This window comes from Toxorhynchites rutilus, chromosome 3, assembly GCF_029784135.1.
Source record: "Toxorhynchites rutilus septentrionalis strain SRP chromosome 3, ASM2978413v1, whole genome shotgun sequence".
Taxonomy (NCBI): Eukaryota; Metazoa; Arthropoda; class Insecta; order Diptera; family Culicidae; genus Toxorhynchites; species Toxorhynchites rutilus.
In genome coordinates, this window is record NC_073746.1 from 173,951,506 (window position 1) to 173,968,269 (window position 16,764).

General features: G+C 39.1%; 1 protein-coding gene across 4 annotated transcripts in view; it reads left to right on the plus strand.

Annotated features, from left to right (window-relative positions):
* The window catches only part of LOC129779357 (hemicentin-1-like), an 866,908-nt gene that overhangs the window by 355,307 nt on the left and 494,837 nt on the right, over positions 1-16,764 (plus strand). Inside the window, exon 1 of one of the 4 annotated variants that reach the window (XM_055786772.1) lies at positions 14,227-14,493. The exons of the other annotated variants lie outside the window; for them this stretch is intronic. Coding sequence (XP_055642747.1) covers positions 14,475-14,493 — 19 coding nt within the window. The 5' untranslated portion in view covers positions 14,227-14,474. Of the gene's footprint in view, positions 1-14,226; positions 14,494-16,764 lie in introns of those variants that run through there. 4 annotated transcript variants of the gene reach the window in all.

Here is a 16,764-nt window from a genome sequence, read left to right on the forward strand (position 1 = left end):
AAAAATGCAATATAAGGGAAGGGTGAATTCCTCAGCCAGGTTCTTCAGAAATACAGGTGCTATTCCGTCAGGTCCTGGTCCTTTCGTTCCGTTTAATTTCTTTAATGCATGGCATATTTCTTGTTGTGAAATATAGCTTACCGATATGTCATTTGAATATTCCGGTAAAAATGAAAAGTAGCGATAGCGATTTTCTTCGTAAAATGTGGTATATACTTCCTGAAAGAAATTTACAAATAGATTACAAATTTCGTTCGAAGAATTCCCTACATCTTCATCGAGATGCATCTGCGATGGGAAGTTATTGCTTGTGAGCTTAAACTTTACGTAATTGAAGAATTTCTTCGGACATTCTTGTCAAAATTTAGTTCGTGGGAAATATTCTGATATTCCAGCAAATTTTGATTACTTTTTTTCTATTTTGTATTTTTTGCGTGTTTTTTGTTGTCTTTTCTTTAAATATCTTATTTAAGCGTTATACCAGATAGGATATTGGCTGGTTGATTTTTCTTCGGCACAAATTCTGGTGTTAGGTTATTCAGAATTTCGTGAAGAATATGTACAGATAGGTTGACATCTCGTTCGCTGTTTAATAAAGTATGCCATTCTATGGCTTGTAAGTTACATTTGGTTGTTTCAAAGTTCGTGTTGTTGTATTCCGGTACATCTTCGTACTCCCAGTCGATGGGCAATTGCCTGTTATGGACAAAGAATGAGTATTCAAGTGCAGTGTGAAATTTTTTATTTTTCAAAGGGGAGTCATGGACTCATTCACACAAAAGTCGTCGGTTATGTTAGTAAATAATAGGTCTAAATAATTATTTTGGGAATTTTTTACGTGATTTATTTGATTAAGACCGAGATGTGCAATTTCGTCAAATATATAATGAAGGATTTCATTTTCCCCGACGACTGGAAGTAAAATGTATTCATTATCGTTATCGGGAATGAAGCCTACTTTATTTTGATTGAAGTCGCCGTAGCAATTCCACTTCTGATTCTAGTTTTTCAGTAATTTGATTTGCCGTTTGAAAGAATAATTCATACGACTTTTTATTTGCATGTTCGGGTGGGGAATACACGGTACCAAATATTGGGTTGGGGAAAAAGAAATGTCGTATATTGTCGATATACGGCAACACTTAAACATATCTTGTGTTGTACTTATCGCATCGGGCTATACGGCTATTTAAAGACAACAATCTGTCGTCCTTTTCTTTTTCTTTTTTTTTTCCTTTTTTTTTAATTGTCCTTTTCAGTATCCGGTTATATCGCGTCAAAAATGGAGTCCACCAAGCAAGAAATTCGCCATACTTTACGTTTTTACTACCTGCGAGATAAAACTGCAACGAAAGCGGCCGAAAAAATTCGTGTAGTTTATGGAACCAATACTGTAACGATTCGCATAGCACAGCGTTGGTTTGATCGATTTCGATCGTTTTGGTGTAGTGGCTGTCGAATCGTCGTGGAAACCGATAAAATCGTTGAAATCATTCGAGTAGACCGGCATATGAGCACTCGCTCGATTGGCCAGGAACTGGGTATAGACCATAAAACCGTTCGGAACCATTTGCAGAAGATTGGATTCCAAAAAATGCTTTATGTATGGGAGCCACACGAGTTGACGCAAAAAAAATTTTTAGACCGATTGAACGCCTGCAATGCACTGCTGAACAGAACGAACTCGACCCATTTTTGAAGACGATGGTGACTGGTGATGAAAAGTGGATCACGTACGACAACCTGAAGCGAAAAAAGTCGTGACCGATGCGCGGTAAGCCGCCCCAAACCATCGCCAAGCCCGGATTAACGGCCAGGAAGGTTTTGCTGTGTGTTTGGTGGGATTGGAAGGGAATCATCCACTATGTGCTGCTCAGCTATGGCCAGACCCTCAACTCGGTTCTCTACTGTGAGCAGCTTGACCGTTTGAAGCAGGCGATTGACCAGAAGCGGCCAGAAATGATCAATAGGAATGGTGTTGTTTTCCACCAGGACAACGCCTCACACATCTTTGATGACCCGCCAGAAGCTACGGGAGCTCGGATGGGATGTCCTATTGCACCCACCGTATAGTCCGGACCTGGCTCCAAGTGATTATCATCTCTTCCGGTCCATGCAAAACGTTCTTGATGATACCAAGTTGGCCTCAAAAGAGGCTTGCGAAAACTGGCTGTCTGAGTTTTTTGCAAATAAGGAGGGGAGAGGGGGGGGGGGTGGTTATAAGGAGGGGTTAAGTTGCCTTCTAAATGGCAACAAGTTTGCGAACAAAACAACGCATATTTGACTTAAATTGGATAATTGTAAGTATGTTAAATAAAGCGTCAAATTTCGATCAGAAATATGACATTTCTTTTTCCCCAACCCAATATGTGTACTTCGCCAGCTATAGATAATTTTGCCCAAACATGTTCAGATTCTTTATGTTTTTCGGTTATACGTTCAATTCCTGTTGTCTTTCAAATGTACCTCGTATTCTCAAATTGAAACAATAACCATGAATAAGAGAACGAATCGATCATTACATAACCGCCGTTGGCAACAAACCGATACATATTAAGCGAGTCCCGATCACGGAGCTCGTTAAAGCTCGATGTGAGAACGACTCAAATATTTATACAATTACGTAATACGAAATCCTCGCTGAAGCGCAGTGTAAATTTGCTTGCACGTAAACGTTGCATCGGTCTCAGGAAGGCGCGCCCGGTCCTTCGGATTGACGTTGTTTTCCCATCCCCGCACTGCCGCAGAATGGCGCTGCAGACATTGTGTTCGCGCAGCACTTCTCGCTTCAGCGGGGCCATTTCCGTCGCTCGGGTTCCAGCGAAAGGACAAACAGGAAATGCATCTCTCCGTCTGGTAATGATGTTTGGGGATTTCCCCCACCTCCTGCGACGCTTCCGCCCGATGCCGTGGTTGATTTTCCAACTATATACCCATATATTTATTTGGCTCTCTTTTCCCACCCGGTGCCTTCGGTACGGTTTTAATATTCTGCTGTTGTTTTCTCTAAAATAATGCACAGAATATCGGTGGTACCGGCAGGAACGTCGCATACCCAGCGCAGAGATGAAAATTGAAATTTTATGAAGAGGAAAATGCTTCAGAGATTTCGAGGCTGCGATGTGTGCCGTCTTTAATTAAATTCATCCATTATGCGGAATGCGTTCTCATGGCAACTTACCCACGTACGAGAATGCGAGCTGGAAAAACCCCATAGTCGCTATACTTTCCCTCCCGGCAGTTAGTGCTAATATTTTGCGGTGTTCTCCAGACACCGGCTCGAGAGCTCCGGTCTCGACAGAGCAATTGTGAAAATTACAGAAGGGCCTGACACTTACGGAAAACACTGTGCCCGACACCGGATTGACCAGATTAAACTTTCCAAGTGACGATAAGAAATTACAACTCCCGGCCCACGGAAACTGCTTCGAACATTTGTAAACCTGATCGTTTAAATTTTCAATGGGATAAGTTCGGTTGCGATACCGCCGCCGCCGCCACCGCAAATCCGTTCCCAGACCGCGCCCAGACTCGCTCGATGCAGTTCCGTGAGGACAGAGCGGAAAAGAGTGCTCCAACATGTAATGCTTGACTTACCACTAACGAGCAACGAGGAACCACGAACTGAGGGAGTGAGTGAGTGGAAGTGTTGTGGCGCAAACAAAAGTGAGAAAATTTCGAAAAACCCCATTATTTGCGTTATGCGATGAAGAATGAAGTATCAAGTGAAACTCGCGTGGAAAATGGAACTTGTATTGTTGCTGTGAGGCCGTGGCGAAAACAGTGGTTCATTTTGACAACAATGTATGAAAATACCAGAAATTCACATCGCCGGAAGAGTGGATTGGAGCGGATAGTGGAGGGTGTTGTGGGAGGGGGATAGCGTTACAGTTTCATTTCTGTTTTCTCCGTCCGTGGCTTTCGATGATAGTCTCGCGCATAAAACTTTCCAGTTCATCAGATAAGTGGCTTGCTGAAATGTGCAATAAAATCGAGCCAATGAATTGAGCTCAATGTTTTGCCGGATTTTTTTAGTGCTTATAAAATGATCGGTATATTGCAGTGCCGATTTCTAGCGGGAGCAATTGTTTTACTGTCGGTTATCAAGATGCCGTCAGTGTGAGACCATTATTTGGATTTGCTCGAACGTAAAATTGGCGTCCCTGATAGCATTATGATGATTGATTAATATCTTTTTACGTTTTGGTCTTTCCCACTATTTGCACATCACGGGCAGAATTTTGCATTCATGAAAGCGACATCGGCGAAAGCGAAGCGGAATTTTATGAGTCCCATAACTTTATATATGTAACCTAATTAAATATTTTTATTTCATTTATTGATTTGCACTGATTTGCTGGAGACATATATATTAGAAAGATTTAGGGGCTGTCCAAATACCACGCGGACTTTAGGGGGGGTAGGAGGTATCAAAATATCCACGCTTGTCCACGGAGAGGAGGGAGGGGGTGTAGAATATATCGACGTGGACACGAAGAATAAATTTTTTTTTCAAATACAATCACCGATACACTCTAAATTAAATAAAAAAAATTATAAGAGGTTGTGTCCAAGATACGACCGCATTGTTGACGTAGAACTACGCTGTTATTTTTTATAAGTCGTTTGTTTTTACCTTCGGATATTATTCTATAATGCTGTGAAATTTTAGAAACAACTGCTTAGTAGAATAATCTCTGGAACGATTTTTTCATTGTAGAATCGGTTTTTTCATTGTAGAATCAGTTGACGATAATTGATTGATATTTCATTCTTGCCCTCGCAAAACAATACACTAGCTGATCGTATGTCGCAATTTATTTTATGTCAATGCATTGGAAATTTACCTCGAACGCTATTCCGGTGGCCTTTTTCGCAGTTTACATAGACTCGGCTACAGTCGATCATATACATGTTGCACCAGCACCATTATTCCACATTTTATAACTGCATCAATATATCTTTGGCACAGCATGGAAACAACAACAATTTTTCAACAATGATAACCGTTGCAAGTATCAAATATCATGCTACATGTTATTCAGTATTGCCTCAAAGAAATCGCACCTCTAGGCATCGTTCGTACAACGTAAACCAAGCGCCAAACAAGCGGTCGCCATAGCATGCATACAGAGCCATACATTGGTAGCTTGAAACTACTAGGAATATAAACACTTCTCATCATTTTGGGCTATTCTCAAAAGAAACGCTTCTGTTAATATTACTGGCCTTGAGAAAAGTTGCATTACTTTCTCATGCTTGAGAGAAGCGCAGCTTTCACCCTTAGTGGAGGAAGTTTTGTTACTGGCAAGCGAAACCTAATCACATACAAAATTCCAGAGCGACATTTACTTTCTTGGTGACTAAACAAGCGAAATAAACTCTTTTCGTTAATAACAACTTCGAAAATAGTAGCAATGCTTCATTATGATCAATATTAGCGCAAATGCAATCCTAGTTGAAGGCAGTTTTGCGACTGGCACGCGAATCCAAATAACTTATAACATTCCACACAACCTTAACACCTGCTTCGCCATAACGTCAGTTTAATGCATTGATGCATTCTCAAAGGCACCAACGAAGCCCTTATGATGACGGAAAACAAACAATGTTAACTGCTTGGAAAAGACTGAATAATGCCACACAGCTTGTACTCTTATGTAACACCCATCGATGCGAATTCGCTGATGAGTTTGTCAAGAGCGACCGCCTTCACCACCAGCTGGGGGAGCCTGATTTTGGTTGCTGCCTGGGTAACTGCGTTTACATTTTCGACCGACGCGCCGAAATCGCCATCGCGTGCATCATTAGATGACGCTTGCCTCGAAATTTTATTGCCCCTGACAATGCGTTCGTTTTTTGCAGGGCTCGAGCCTGCCTTCCTCTTCTTCTTGCACATCACACACTACGCGAAGCGTCCAATTTATGACGCGGAAAGAAAAACACGATACGAATAAGGCGAAAAGCGAACAGAAAAAATCACACGACGATATCCAAGTTGGATTACCACTGGTTGGGTCCAATCTTAGATCGAAGCGCAGCGAAAGCAAAGTGAACTGGATTGCTCAACAGTCCGATGCCGAATGGAAGTTTGCCTCAGCGAGATCCACTGTTTATTCGCGTCATCGAAGGTACGGTGTCGCCACCTATGAAAGTTTCGCGTGTGAGTGAAAAATATGTAAACAAACCGTTGCATATTTTTTCTATAATTAATATACTGATTTCTCGAAAACTTGTACCGTGTTTATCTTACAATCAGTGGAAATTGTTGAAAAATAGTTTTTCTTAGCTGTTTCGATGCTCCGAACCAAAATTTATTGTCATTTAGTAGTGAAAAAAAGCCGTTGAAGTACACCCTCTGTCAATCTACCTGCGAGAGAGGTAAACCGAATTAATGAAATTTGATATAAAAATATCCGCTTAGTGTTCATAAAATACCTAAAATACAAAGATCTGGCTTCTATTCAATCAGTGCTCTAATATTTTTCAAAATATTATCCTTAGAACGTGTGAAATATGGACGTCAAAAGCTGCGCAAATTGTCCGGAGAACATGCAAGTCGGACGAAATTTGCTTGAAGCTGACTCCGAACAATCTGCAAAATTCAAAAGCCGTATTGTTTGTGTCGTCCCCGGATGTAAGCAGAGATATCGCCCGGAATTTCTTTTCATGCCTTCCCTCCGAAAACGGACAAATCGCGGTATCTAGACTGGATTCAACGACTACTGCTAAAGATAGAACCTACAAAAACCTCCCGTATTTGTAGCCTCCATTTCACCGTGTCGAACTTCTACTCTCCAAGTATTCACATTTTCGCACTTTTGAAAAAGTGTGAAACAGTCCAACTTGGTGCAAAATGTGCAATAATAAAGAAATAAAATAAAACATACTTAAACAAATGATACAAAACAGCCATGACGTGTTTGCACTTCCCTTTGCCAGCTCTACAGGAACACGAAAACAACCATTTGGAGAAGGAGATTTTCGTACGAATTTTTATTGTATGGTGTTCCGAGCTGGAGATGATGACTAAAGGCAGGACGAGAAAATACTGAAGCCTTCATCGTGAACTTCTTCAACACCAACTTATAAAAGATGTCCAGCTTTGAATACTCTTTCGCCTTCGACGACTAAACGGCTTCCACCCGCAGCGTAATCGAACACATCCGCAAACTCCACAGCCACGTAGCAGGTTTCATTTTCTCCGACTGATGGCTCCTAATAATGCATGAAACAAGGTCACAGAAAAACACTTCTAAGTTAAATTCAGCTTAAGCTACGGCAAAGTTTTTTTTACTGTATAAGGAAAACTCATTTTCCAACCGTTTGGAAGACAAATTTTGCACACAATTATTAATTTTTATTAAAATTTAGTATCCTGAAAGTTTGTTTACTTTTTCACAAGTAAAGACAGTGTCCTTTGGATGCGGTAAGAAAACGTTTCCCCCTGCAGTAAATTTATGTGATTTAACTAAATTAGCATCCTAGAGGATAGTTCTTTCTATACATACTCACCATTACGAAAATTTCTGCAAAAAACGTTAAAAACGGTGCATCACATTCTTTTTGCAATTCTTTGTTGACATTCGCTTCACGCACACAAGCTGTCAAATTCAGCTTCGTAGTCGCGAATACTGTAGGCAAGTATTCCCCTTCACTTTTTCTTTGTTCACGGAGACTTTAAATCCTACGATTTCCCCTCCGTTGGTCGTCGATAAGTTGCTCGTTATTGACAGCTCTGTTCGGGAAAGCACACAAATGGACAGAACAAATGTAGGGGAAAATAGAAACGCTTAAAGCTTTCATGTATTTTAATTATTTACAAACCAGGGGATTCTAATGTATAACATATCAAACAAATCTTACGGTATTTCCTATTCGTTTAGTATGTAAATCTTCAAAATCCATTCACGGCAAAAATAGTTATTAACGTTAACTTTATTTCATAAAAACGTGACCTGTTTTCTGATTTGGCACCCTTAATGAAAGACGTAGTTCTACGTCAAAAACTGTTCCGTATTCAAAAATTTTAAAACTCCGCCCAACCTGAGTATTCCGTAATTATCAAATAACTGATTGAGTTGAGAGTCATTGGACTTCTTCACTGAAATCCATATTCTGAAAATAACTCACGTAAACTGTGAACAACCGAGCTATTTCCTATGCTCCTATGACTTTAATAGTTACGGGCTATACATAGACGTTCATAACCAAAAACTCTAAAAATTAAACAATTCCATAATGGTTGAGTTTTCATGTCATTACGCATATGGTTTATTCATCAAATATAATTTTCTATAGATTTTTTTCTAACTCGAGAACAGTTTATTTTGGAATGAAAATGTCTGTATAGTTTTTCATGCAAAATTACGTATAAAACCGATTTTTGTATTACTTTTCTCGAAAAGTAACAATTTTTCAAAGTATTGGAATTTTTCAATTTCTATGATTCAATATTTACATTTGCGAATGATGATCCATGCACCACTAGTCGTCATAATTTCCTATGATCCTCTTATCTCTCCACGCTAATAATCTTTTGTTTGCACCGAGTACCATTATCTATTATCCGTAGAAACTGCGTATTAATTCATGATCAATTTCACTGGACATTAAAATTCGTACAAAAGTAGTGTAAATTATTGCATGCGGTTGGATAAAGTAGTTAGTATTATTCCTCGCTGTGGTGGCTGAGAGCAGACATACGACCGCAAAAGGTTAATGAATTGCAGAATGGTCGATAAGGATTTGAAAAATAATAAAATATTTTGATACGCTTTCAACACCCTCTGAAAATTTTCCGAACTATGGCGGAGAAGGTTTCGTATTGCGCTACAGATTAAAGGTGATTCGGAAATTCAATGTGAAGATGAATCGGCATTTGCTGGGATCGATTATATTCCGGAGTGGGTAAAGATCTCCACTCAACAAAACAAAAATAAGAACCAGAATGCAACAACGAAAATTTTGAATGGGTTTTGGAACGCTATAACTTCATAAAACGATGCATTTGTCAAAGCAATAACTGGGTCTCGTATAGAACATTTCAAAACTGTCCATCGATTTGCTGTGCGATCGTTATGTCATTGAATATTCCTAATCCAAAATGAAAGGATGATTTTTCATTAGATCGAGAATACATCTGTGAAAAAAATTCTACTGGAATTTCATTTGAATCGAATGAAAGCGAATCAATCAGGTTGAGTGGATTATTACTGGCGAAGATGTTAGTGTTATTTATTCGATTGGCGTTTGCAATCACAATTAGTAAAGCTCAAGATCAATCTTCGAAATTGTGCAGTTTATATTCAGATGCGGATTGTTCCTCACCTGGTCAACTGTACATTACGAGTTTCCGTGTGGGCAAACTGGATAGTCTGCATATCTTCGCTGATAATGAAAAAAACAAAAAAAATAGTTTACTCACAAATATTTTAAAATTAAATGAAACATGTGCTTTGTTATGCTACTCATTTCTCTACCGTAAAACAACAATAAGCCACAGCAAAGCTGGTACAGCAGGGTACAGCTAGTAAAACTTGAAAAAAATAAACCTAAATGAAAGTTAGGCGCAATTCAGTTATTTCCTTAGCTATTTTAATTAAAAAGAGAAAAATGTCCACGTGGAAAAAGGTGGGTAGAGGTATGAAAATATTCACACTTGTCCAAGCAGGGGGAGGGGGGAGTCTAAAATCGTGCTTTTTCTGTCCACATGGTATGTGGATAGCCCCTTGCTAGGGTTGGGCGATTGTTAGAAAAAGATAGATCTTTACGGATAGATTTCTAAATCGGTACCAAGAAATCGATCTTTGAAAACTCGTACGCTTTTTTCCAATTTATTACTTGTTTGATATAAGTGTTTCACATTTCTATTTTATTTTTTTTTTAATTTACAGCATGGAAGTCCCAAAAATTTAAGCCCACAAAAATTGTATTTTCCAGAGCATTCATCTTGTATCGTCAGGCAATTATTCAATTAAGGGGGTATTCTAGTGTAGAGACACGAATTTCGGACGTTTTTTTCAAGCTCCGTAAAAATAAAACATAGAATATTTTTACTACTTTTACTATTTTTTAGAACTACGCTGACAATAATCCCATAAAATCCAATCGTGCCATTAGTTTTAATCTCTTGGTAGTAGTCCCAGTTCTAGAAAAGAATGCTTCCGCTGGACCTGATGTCACCATAAACATAATTTGTGACCACTTGTTTTGTAATGACCAAACTTGCAAAACTGCTTCTCCTAAATTCTCCAAATTTGAAAACCTTGAAAGGGACCCAATATTTATGAAATTAGTCAGGGGGTTTTTGGTGAGATTGCTGAGACTGAAAAACAAATTTACAAAAAAAAATCTATCATCAAAAAGATCGGAAAGATCGAGAAGAAAAGATCGATTTTTACGATTTTTTGGAATACAAAGAATCGATCCAAAAAAGAAGGAAATCAGAAATGAAAAGATCGATCTTCTAAATATCGATCATAGATCGCCCAATCCTAGTTGACACAATTCTTCTCAATTGTCATCCACATTTGAGCAGTGATATGTCGACATTTCCTTTCATTTTAAAGTGTTCATGATTTTTAACTCTATCGACCGTGACAATGCAGGGTATGTGCGACATTTTTGCTTTCAATGATTTACGACATCAAACAAGTTTCAATATGCATTCACCCGGTGTGAAAGTTGAAGTTATTTGGTTTTTACGATGGAGAAAACACATAATTTTCAGTAGAGCATCAAAATATTTCTACTCGAAGTAATGTCCGTTGGACTCTACTCGTTTTGCTCATCTCTCAGACAAATTGTGGATTCCTTTCCAATAAATCTTTTTTTTTGTTTCGACGAAAGTCGTTCCCCGACCCATTTTTCGACATCGTTATGTCCGGCGAAATGATGCTATGCAATTGCTTATCCCATTGAAGCAAAAATATAATAATCTGATGGGGCTAGGTCCAGAGAATACGGCGGGCGTGGTAACGTTTCCCAGTTAACGGTGTGCGCCTGTGCGTTGTCATGTTGTTATTACCGTGTCTTCCCACTTCCCATTACAGCATTCCGGTATTTTTACGTAGACCTACGTCATTCATTTCTGTTCCGGAGTGTAAGTTCAAAGTTTCGAAAACGAGAGAATGGCGCTGGACTGCAAGGTTGTGAACGTTAATACCTCACGTTAATACCGCACACGCTCTGGAAATCCATTCAGTTGATGCGGCGATGTGAGATGAGGGCGGTCACACTCAGACACCTATGCATTATGCTCTTCTTTTCCAATTCCATTTCCCTTCTGCAGTTGAACCGAACGGAGCATTTAGCGAAATCCGAGATATAGATGATAACTCGATACAGGTGGGTGCCAGTGACTATGGATTTGATAATGAAGAATACGAAATACATGACATGATGTAGTGGATATTTCACCATATCGAAGAAATCACTTTGATGAAAGCTACATTATAAAATTATTTGTGTACGAATGCCGCAACCGTTTGTCGTTTCTAGTTGTTGGGAAAGGGCATTATTTTTGTTGAGTAATTCCAAGGAGGAATCCATTCCTTCTTTAAGCGTTAATCATTCTGCTTCGGATCAATGGAATGGTATGGCCGAATTCATTCGTATACATTTGTTGTATATTACACTGTTACCATTTTTAGGCGTAAGAGTATTCCTATCTATTGATAAACATTTGTTTTATCTATTACACAGTAGCCGTTTGGGCGTAAGAGTATTCCTGTTCTATCGATACACAACGCATGTCGCCTTTTTTGGTGTAAGAATATTCCTATTGTTTGACTGTTCACAACGAGACTGTTGATATGAGGATTCCATTGTAGTGTCATTAATAGAGCCAATTACCGATGCAGCAGTCCGAAAATATGAGCGGTAAGGGACTGAGATTACCGTCACATGATGCGTGAAATTCATCGCTATCAGAAGTCGACCGAATTGCTGATCCCCAAGCTTCATTTCCAGCATTTGATTCGTGAAATTGCGAAATTTAATCAATTAAATCAAAACAAAAAAAGTTACAAATATCATGTTGTCAAATGAAAAAAAACAAATAAATGAACCAAATTCTCATCTTTTTTCTATCTGAAAACTACATAAAAGTCTTCAAAAGAAGTCTGGCTCGGCTTAGAAGAGAAGCTTCCTGCTCTTTAATCGATAGGGTGGAATTCCGTTGTTGTAAATTAGTCAGGCAATCTTTTTTTTTCTTTTCTTCTTCCCACTCTCCTCCACCACCAGGGAGTTATTTTATGCGATAATTATTCGATGTGTACATATAAGGTTGGGGAAAAAGTAATCCATTATTTTTGGGTGAAATTCAAAACTATTTTTAATATACTTCGGATTGTCCGGCTTGGGTCAAATATGCACCGTTTTGTTGTAAAATTTGTTGTCATTCTGAAGGTAGCTTCGCAATGTGTCTATCATAGAGGTTTTGGTCTTTATTGGCGAAAGATTATAGCAATAGATTTCGTCTCCTCTTCTTCTTCTTCTTCTTCATCTTCTCTTGATCTCAATTTTTTATCACTCTGGAAATTTTGAAATGCGAGGAAAAGGTGATGATCGCTTGCTACGCATATTTTCATATATGTTTTCAGCTAGTCTGCTCTAATATGACCTTGCTGACTAGGGTTGCTACACTTTCCTTTCAGGAATGTATTCCTCCTTGGAATTACTCAGCAAAAATAATGCCCTTTCCCAACAACTAGAAACGACAAACGGTTGCGGCATTCGTACACAAATAATTTTATGATGCAGTTTTCATCAAAGTGATTTCTTCGATTAGGTGAAATATCCACTACATCATGTCATACATTTCGTATTTGTCATAATCGAATCCATAGTCCGACTAAATATGCCTCGCTTGCCTTCTGCAGTGCCATAACCGCGGAACTTTGGAAGCGCAAGTCGGTGAATGAAGGAAACCTCTAATGGAAAAAAAACTTCATTATTTGACCAAAAAGAACATGTTTATTATATGCTCGACATGCCCTATATATTGATCAACTCACCCCGTGTATGGGGTTAATTGGTCAATTTATTCTAAAATATAAAGACGTTAAACAAAAGAAAAATGTCAAATAATAGATTATTTGGTAATTTTTCATTGAAAGGATAAAAGGTAGGCTTCATTGTGGTACATAACATTCTAACGCAAAACTTCGTCCTACAAAGTTATAACTGAATTTATTCAAAAATGACCAACTAACCTCGCCCTACCCTACATAAGAATTGTATTCCAGACTTTTGTATCCTTCATTAATAAGTTAAACCGTGTTATTTAAAATGGAAAATTATCTTTGTCGTAGGCATATCCCATAATTCATCCATTCAAACACAAATTCTTTCTGTCGTACATCATGATAGTATTTCACTCTAAACCCGAATAATAACAGCTTCATTAATAGATGCGTTTCCTCGGGGCTAATTTGACGATAATTCTACCATAAACAAACATGATTTCCCATAAATCATTCCCGGGTCCATTCCACGTCGGAAAGGGAAGTTGAAACTCCACAGAAAACAGAGAGATGGATAATCCAATCCGGAAAGCGTGATGAAATAAGAGCAACAACTTGATAAGAAACAAAAGAAATGACCGAAAGCATAACCGGCGCTTTTCCCATTCTCGCGACTAATCTAAATCGGGTCATTTTGAGCAAAGGTCATCATCAATTTGCTCTCTATTCTTTTCGCTCTTCTCTTTCCAACTTTCCGACTGAGAGATTGTGACTGATGAGGAGGAGAAGGTGGGAAACGAGAAAACGAGTTACTTTCGAACGGATAAACAATCGTCCCTCCCTAGAAGACCGAATGATTGAACCTTTTAAGAGTCGAAGACACTGTGAAAAATCTCCTGCTGATTATTCTGATCCAGCATTTGCCAGCATCCAGCATTTGCCATGTTTGGAAACGTCTACCCAAAATAAAATATTTTCTTTTTACAGTGCTCGCTATGTTTGTTTTCCCAAAACCCTTTTCGCGTCTCAACAAATGCTGGGGACTCACGGTAAACCCTTTCGGGAGGGTCAGAGGAACACAGAAGATGGATTGTTAGCCGCTGAGAGGCACACAGTCAAATGCATTTGAATCCGTTTCAAAACTCTCGCTCTCAAAACTCCACTCTCGGGATTCTCTGTGTTTCTCGGGCAAAGAGCTGGATCAAACAGTGTCCAACTTCAGAGAACTTCTCCACCGCGAGTCAGTCAGTGTGAAGTTGTGAGAGTAAGTGATTGTGCTGTGTTGTGCCGGCGGAGGAAGACGCGCGTTATCCCGCGGCATCTCCCGACTCTCGTGTTTTCTTTTTGTGTTTCGAACCGGTCGTGACGCGCGTGTGATCGTTTTCCCGCCGAAACGGGCTCCTCCCTCCTCTCCGCTTCTTCTCTATCTCCAACTCCGGTCGGACGCGCGAGTGATTGTTTCAGCGGAGCTTTGCTTAGGGGCGGCGAGAGCCACCAACCCGAGAGATGCGGTTCGTACTTTTAGGTAAATATTTTGGTTCCATCCGCACTCCGCACTGCGCTCATTATTCGCCGGCGGGATAATTACGTGCCATGAAGATGTAATAACGGGGAACTCTCAAGTTGTTATTTGCCATCAGCCAGAAATGGTGATGAGAGGGAAAGTCAAGCTGCTGCTGTTGTTATTGTTATTGTTATTGTTGTGGCGCATTAGAAGATGGGAGATGCTGCGACGACGATCGTTTGATCGTTATCAAAGACCGAATGATGGAACGCTAAAGATAGAATAATTGCTCTAAATTTCTGGCCTCGGGGGTTTGTTCGAATAATATTTTTATCACTTCAATCCGTTCGACATTATCGCCGAGTCATTTGGAGCGACTTATTGTTGTGTTGTTCTTTTGATAGAATCAATTGAAACATTGTTGTGGTTTCGATGCATTTCCTTCTTCCTCATCTTCAGGGTTATAATTTAGCAATTTGAGTTCTGTTTCAGAGTGCAAAGGCGATACTGATTTTGGCAAAACATCTGCTAATTGACAACTGTGTCATGCAAATTGATTCTGCAAAAGTTGTGTTCCGAGAAGATATCCTTACCCAAACCGTATAAAATCGTAGTGTGAAGAAGTGTATATGTGCATTTGTATGTCCCAGGTTACCAAGGGCATGAAATATCAGTTCGTAAATAAGCTAAACATCATTTCGAGGGCTACAATGTGAAAACTGGAATGTAGCTGTAGATAGTCCAATCTGAATACTCAAACCAACAAAATTGTTAATATAAACTCTCGGATCATCGATTTTGTGCTAGTGAATGAAGACGCAGTCATGGAATGTTCTGTTATAGAAGCTCTAGAACCCTTGATTGGTCTTGACAATCACCATCCTGCTTTGGAAATACATGTTAATTTATCGATGCCCGTTTTCTTCGACAACACCGCTGGAGGACGTGAGCTCGACTTTCGAAGTACCGGTTTTGTTGCATTGAAGGAGAAGGATGCAATATTTATACGCTAGTGACAGCTTACTTACTATGCAAGGGTGGAGTTTACTTCGCAAATATTCTCTTTTCGCTATACCCCTTCGTTGTTTGTATTCTTCTTCTTCTTCTTCTTTTTTTTATTTGTTTATGGAGACTTTAAATCATTCGATTCTAGTGGCTGCATAAGTTGCCCGATATTGGCAGCTCTGTTTGGGAAAACACACAAATGGACAGAACACCGATCGTGTATGGTTATAAATTTAGCACAAGTGTAATTGTAAAATTATATATGGTAGCAGTTGTGTTAAAAGTGACATGATATATGAAACGATTTATTTCAATTTTCATAAATAAAAACCAAGGTGTGTTCCCGCTCGAGAACGGGTCGTTCGGTTTAAGCTGTCTGTTTTGTTGTGTTCGTTTTCACCCAAGGAAAGTTCATGCTGCGAGAAAAAATTGTAAAAGTGAAGAAATATTCAAAAAAGTGATTTCTCATATGCTCTACATATAGCATTAGGTGTTGTTAGTCCAATTAAAAGTCGAATTGGGTTGAATAAACACTCAGAAAGTAAAAAATATAAAACAAATTACCTTTTTCATTTCAAATGTGTTCTCTCTATATTAAAGTAACATGTTTTGACTGATGAGAAAAAATGATAATTCTGATCGGTATTGGTAATTATCTTATATTACATTGGTGTTTTTTTTATTTCATCCATACATAACACAGGAGGCATCCTGTCTAGGGTCACAGAGGGCGGTTTTCGTCATTCATTCCACTTCGGCATCTTCTATCTGATACGCACTACCCAACGACTGTTTACCATACTTCTGCCATCATCACTCGGTAAACACTGGTGGAGTAAACAAACAATATCCAACAACCAAACAAAATTGCTCTTTTCAGGGCCTCCAAATCATTATGAAAGAGTTTAACGACGTAATTCTTCAAACATGTCCAAAATCAACAGATAGCCTAACGGAATCCTACGTCAACTATGCGGTCGTGTCTCGGACACAACCCTCTTGTGACTTTTTTTTTCTTTATTTTTGAACGAGATTGAGTTGATCCTCTTATTTGGTAGTCCATCGTTCTATGCGGATGGCGTCAAAATTTTTATGTCCGTTGAATCCTTTGCTACGTGTGTGCTTTAGTATTCGCACTACTCGTACATAATATCTATGGCTAATAAGCATCGCGGATTCATCTTTAAAATTTTCGATGATTTTCACGATCCCACTTGCCTGAATGCATTAGCAGTTTGGTGCCCATATCGAATATTGTGGATTGAAAGCATCGAATCAATTCAGAGA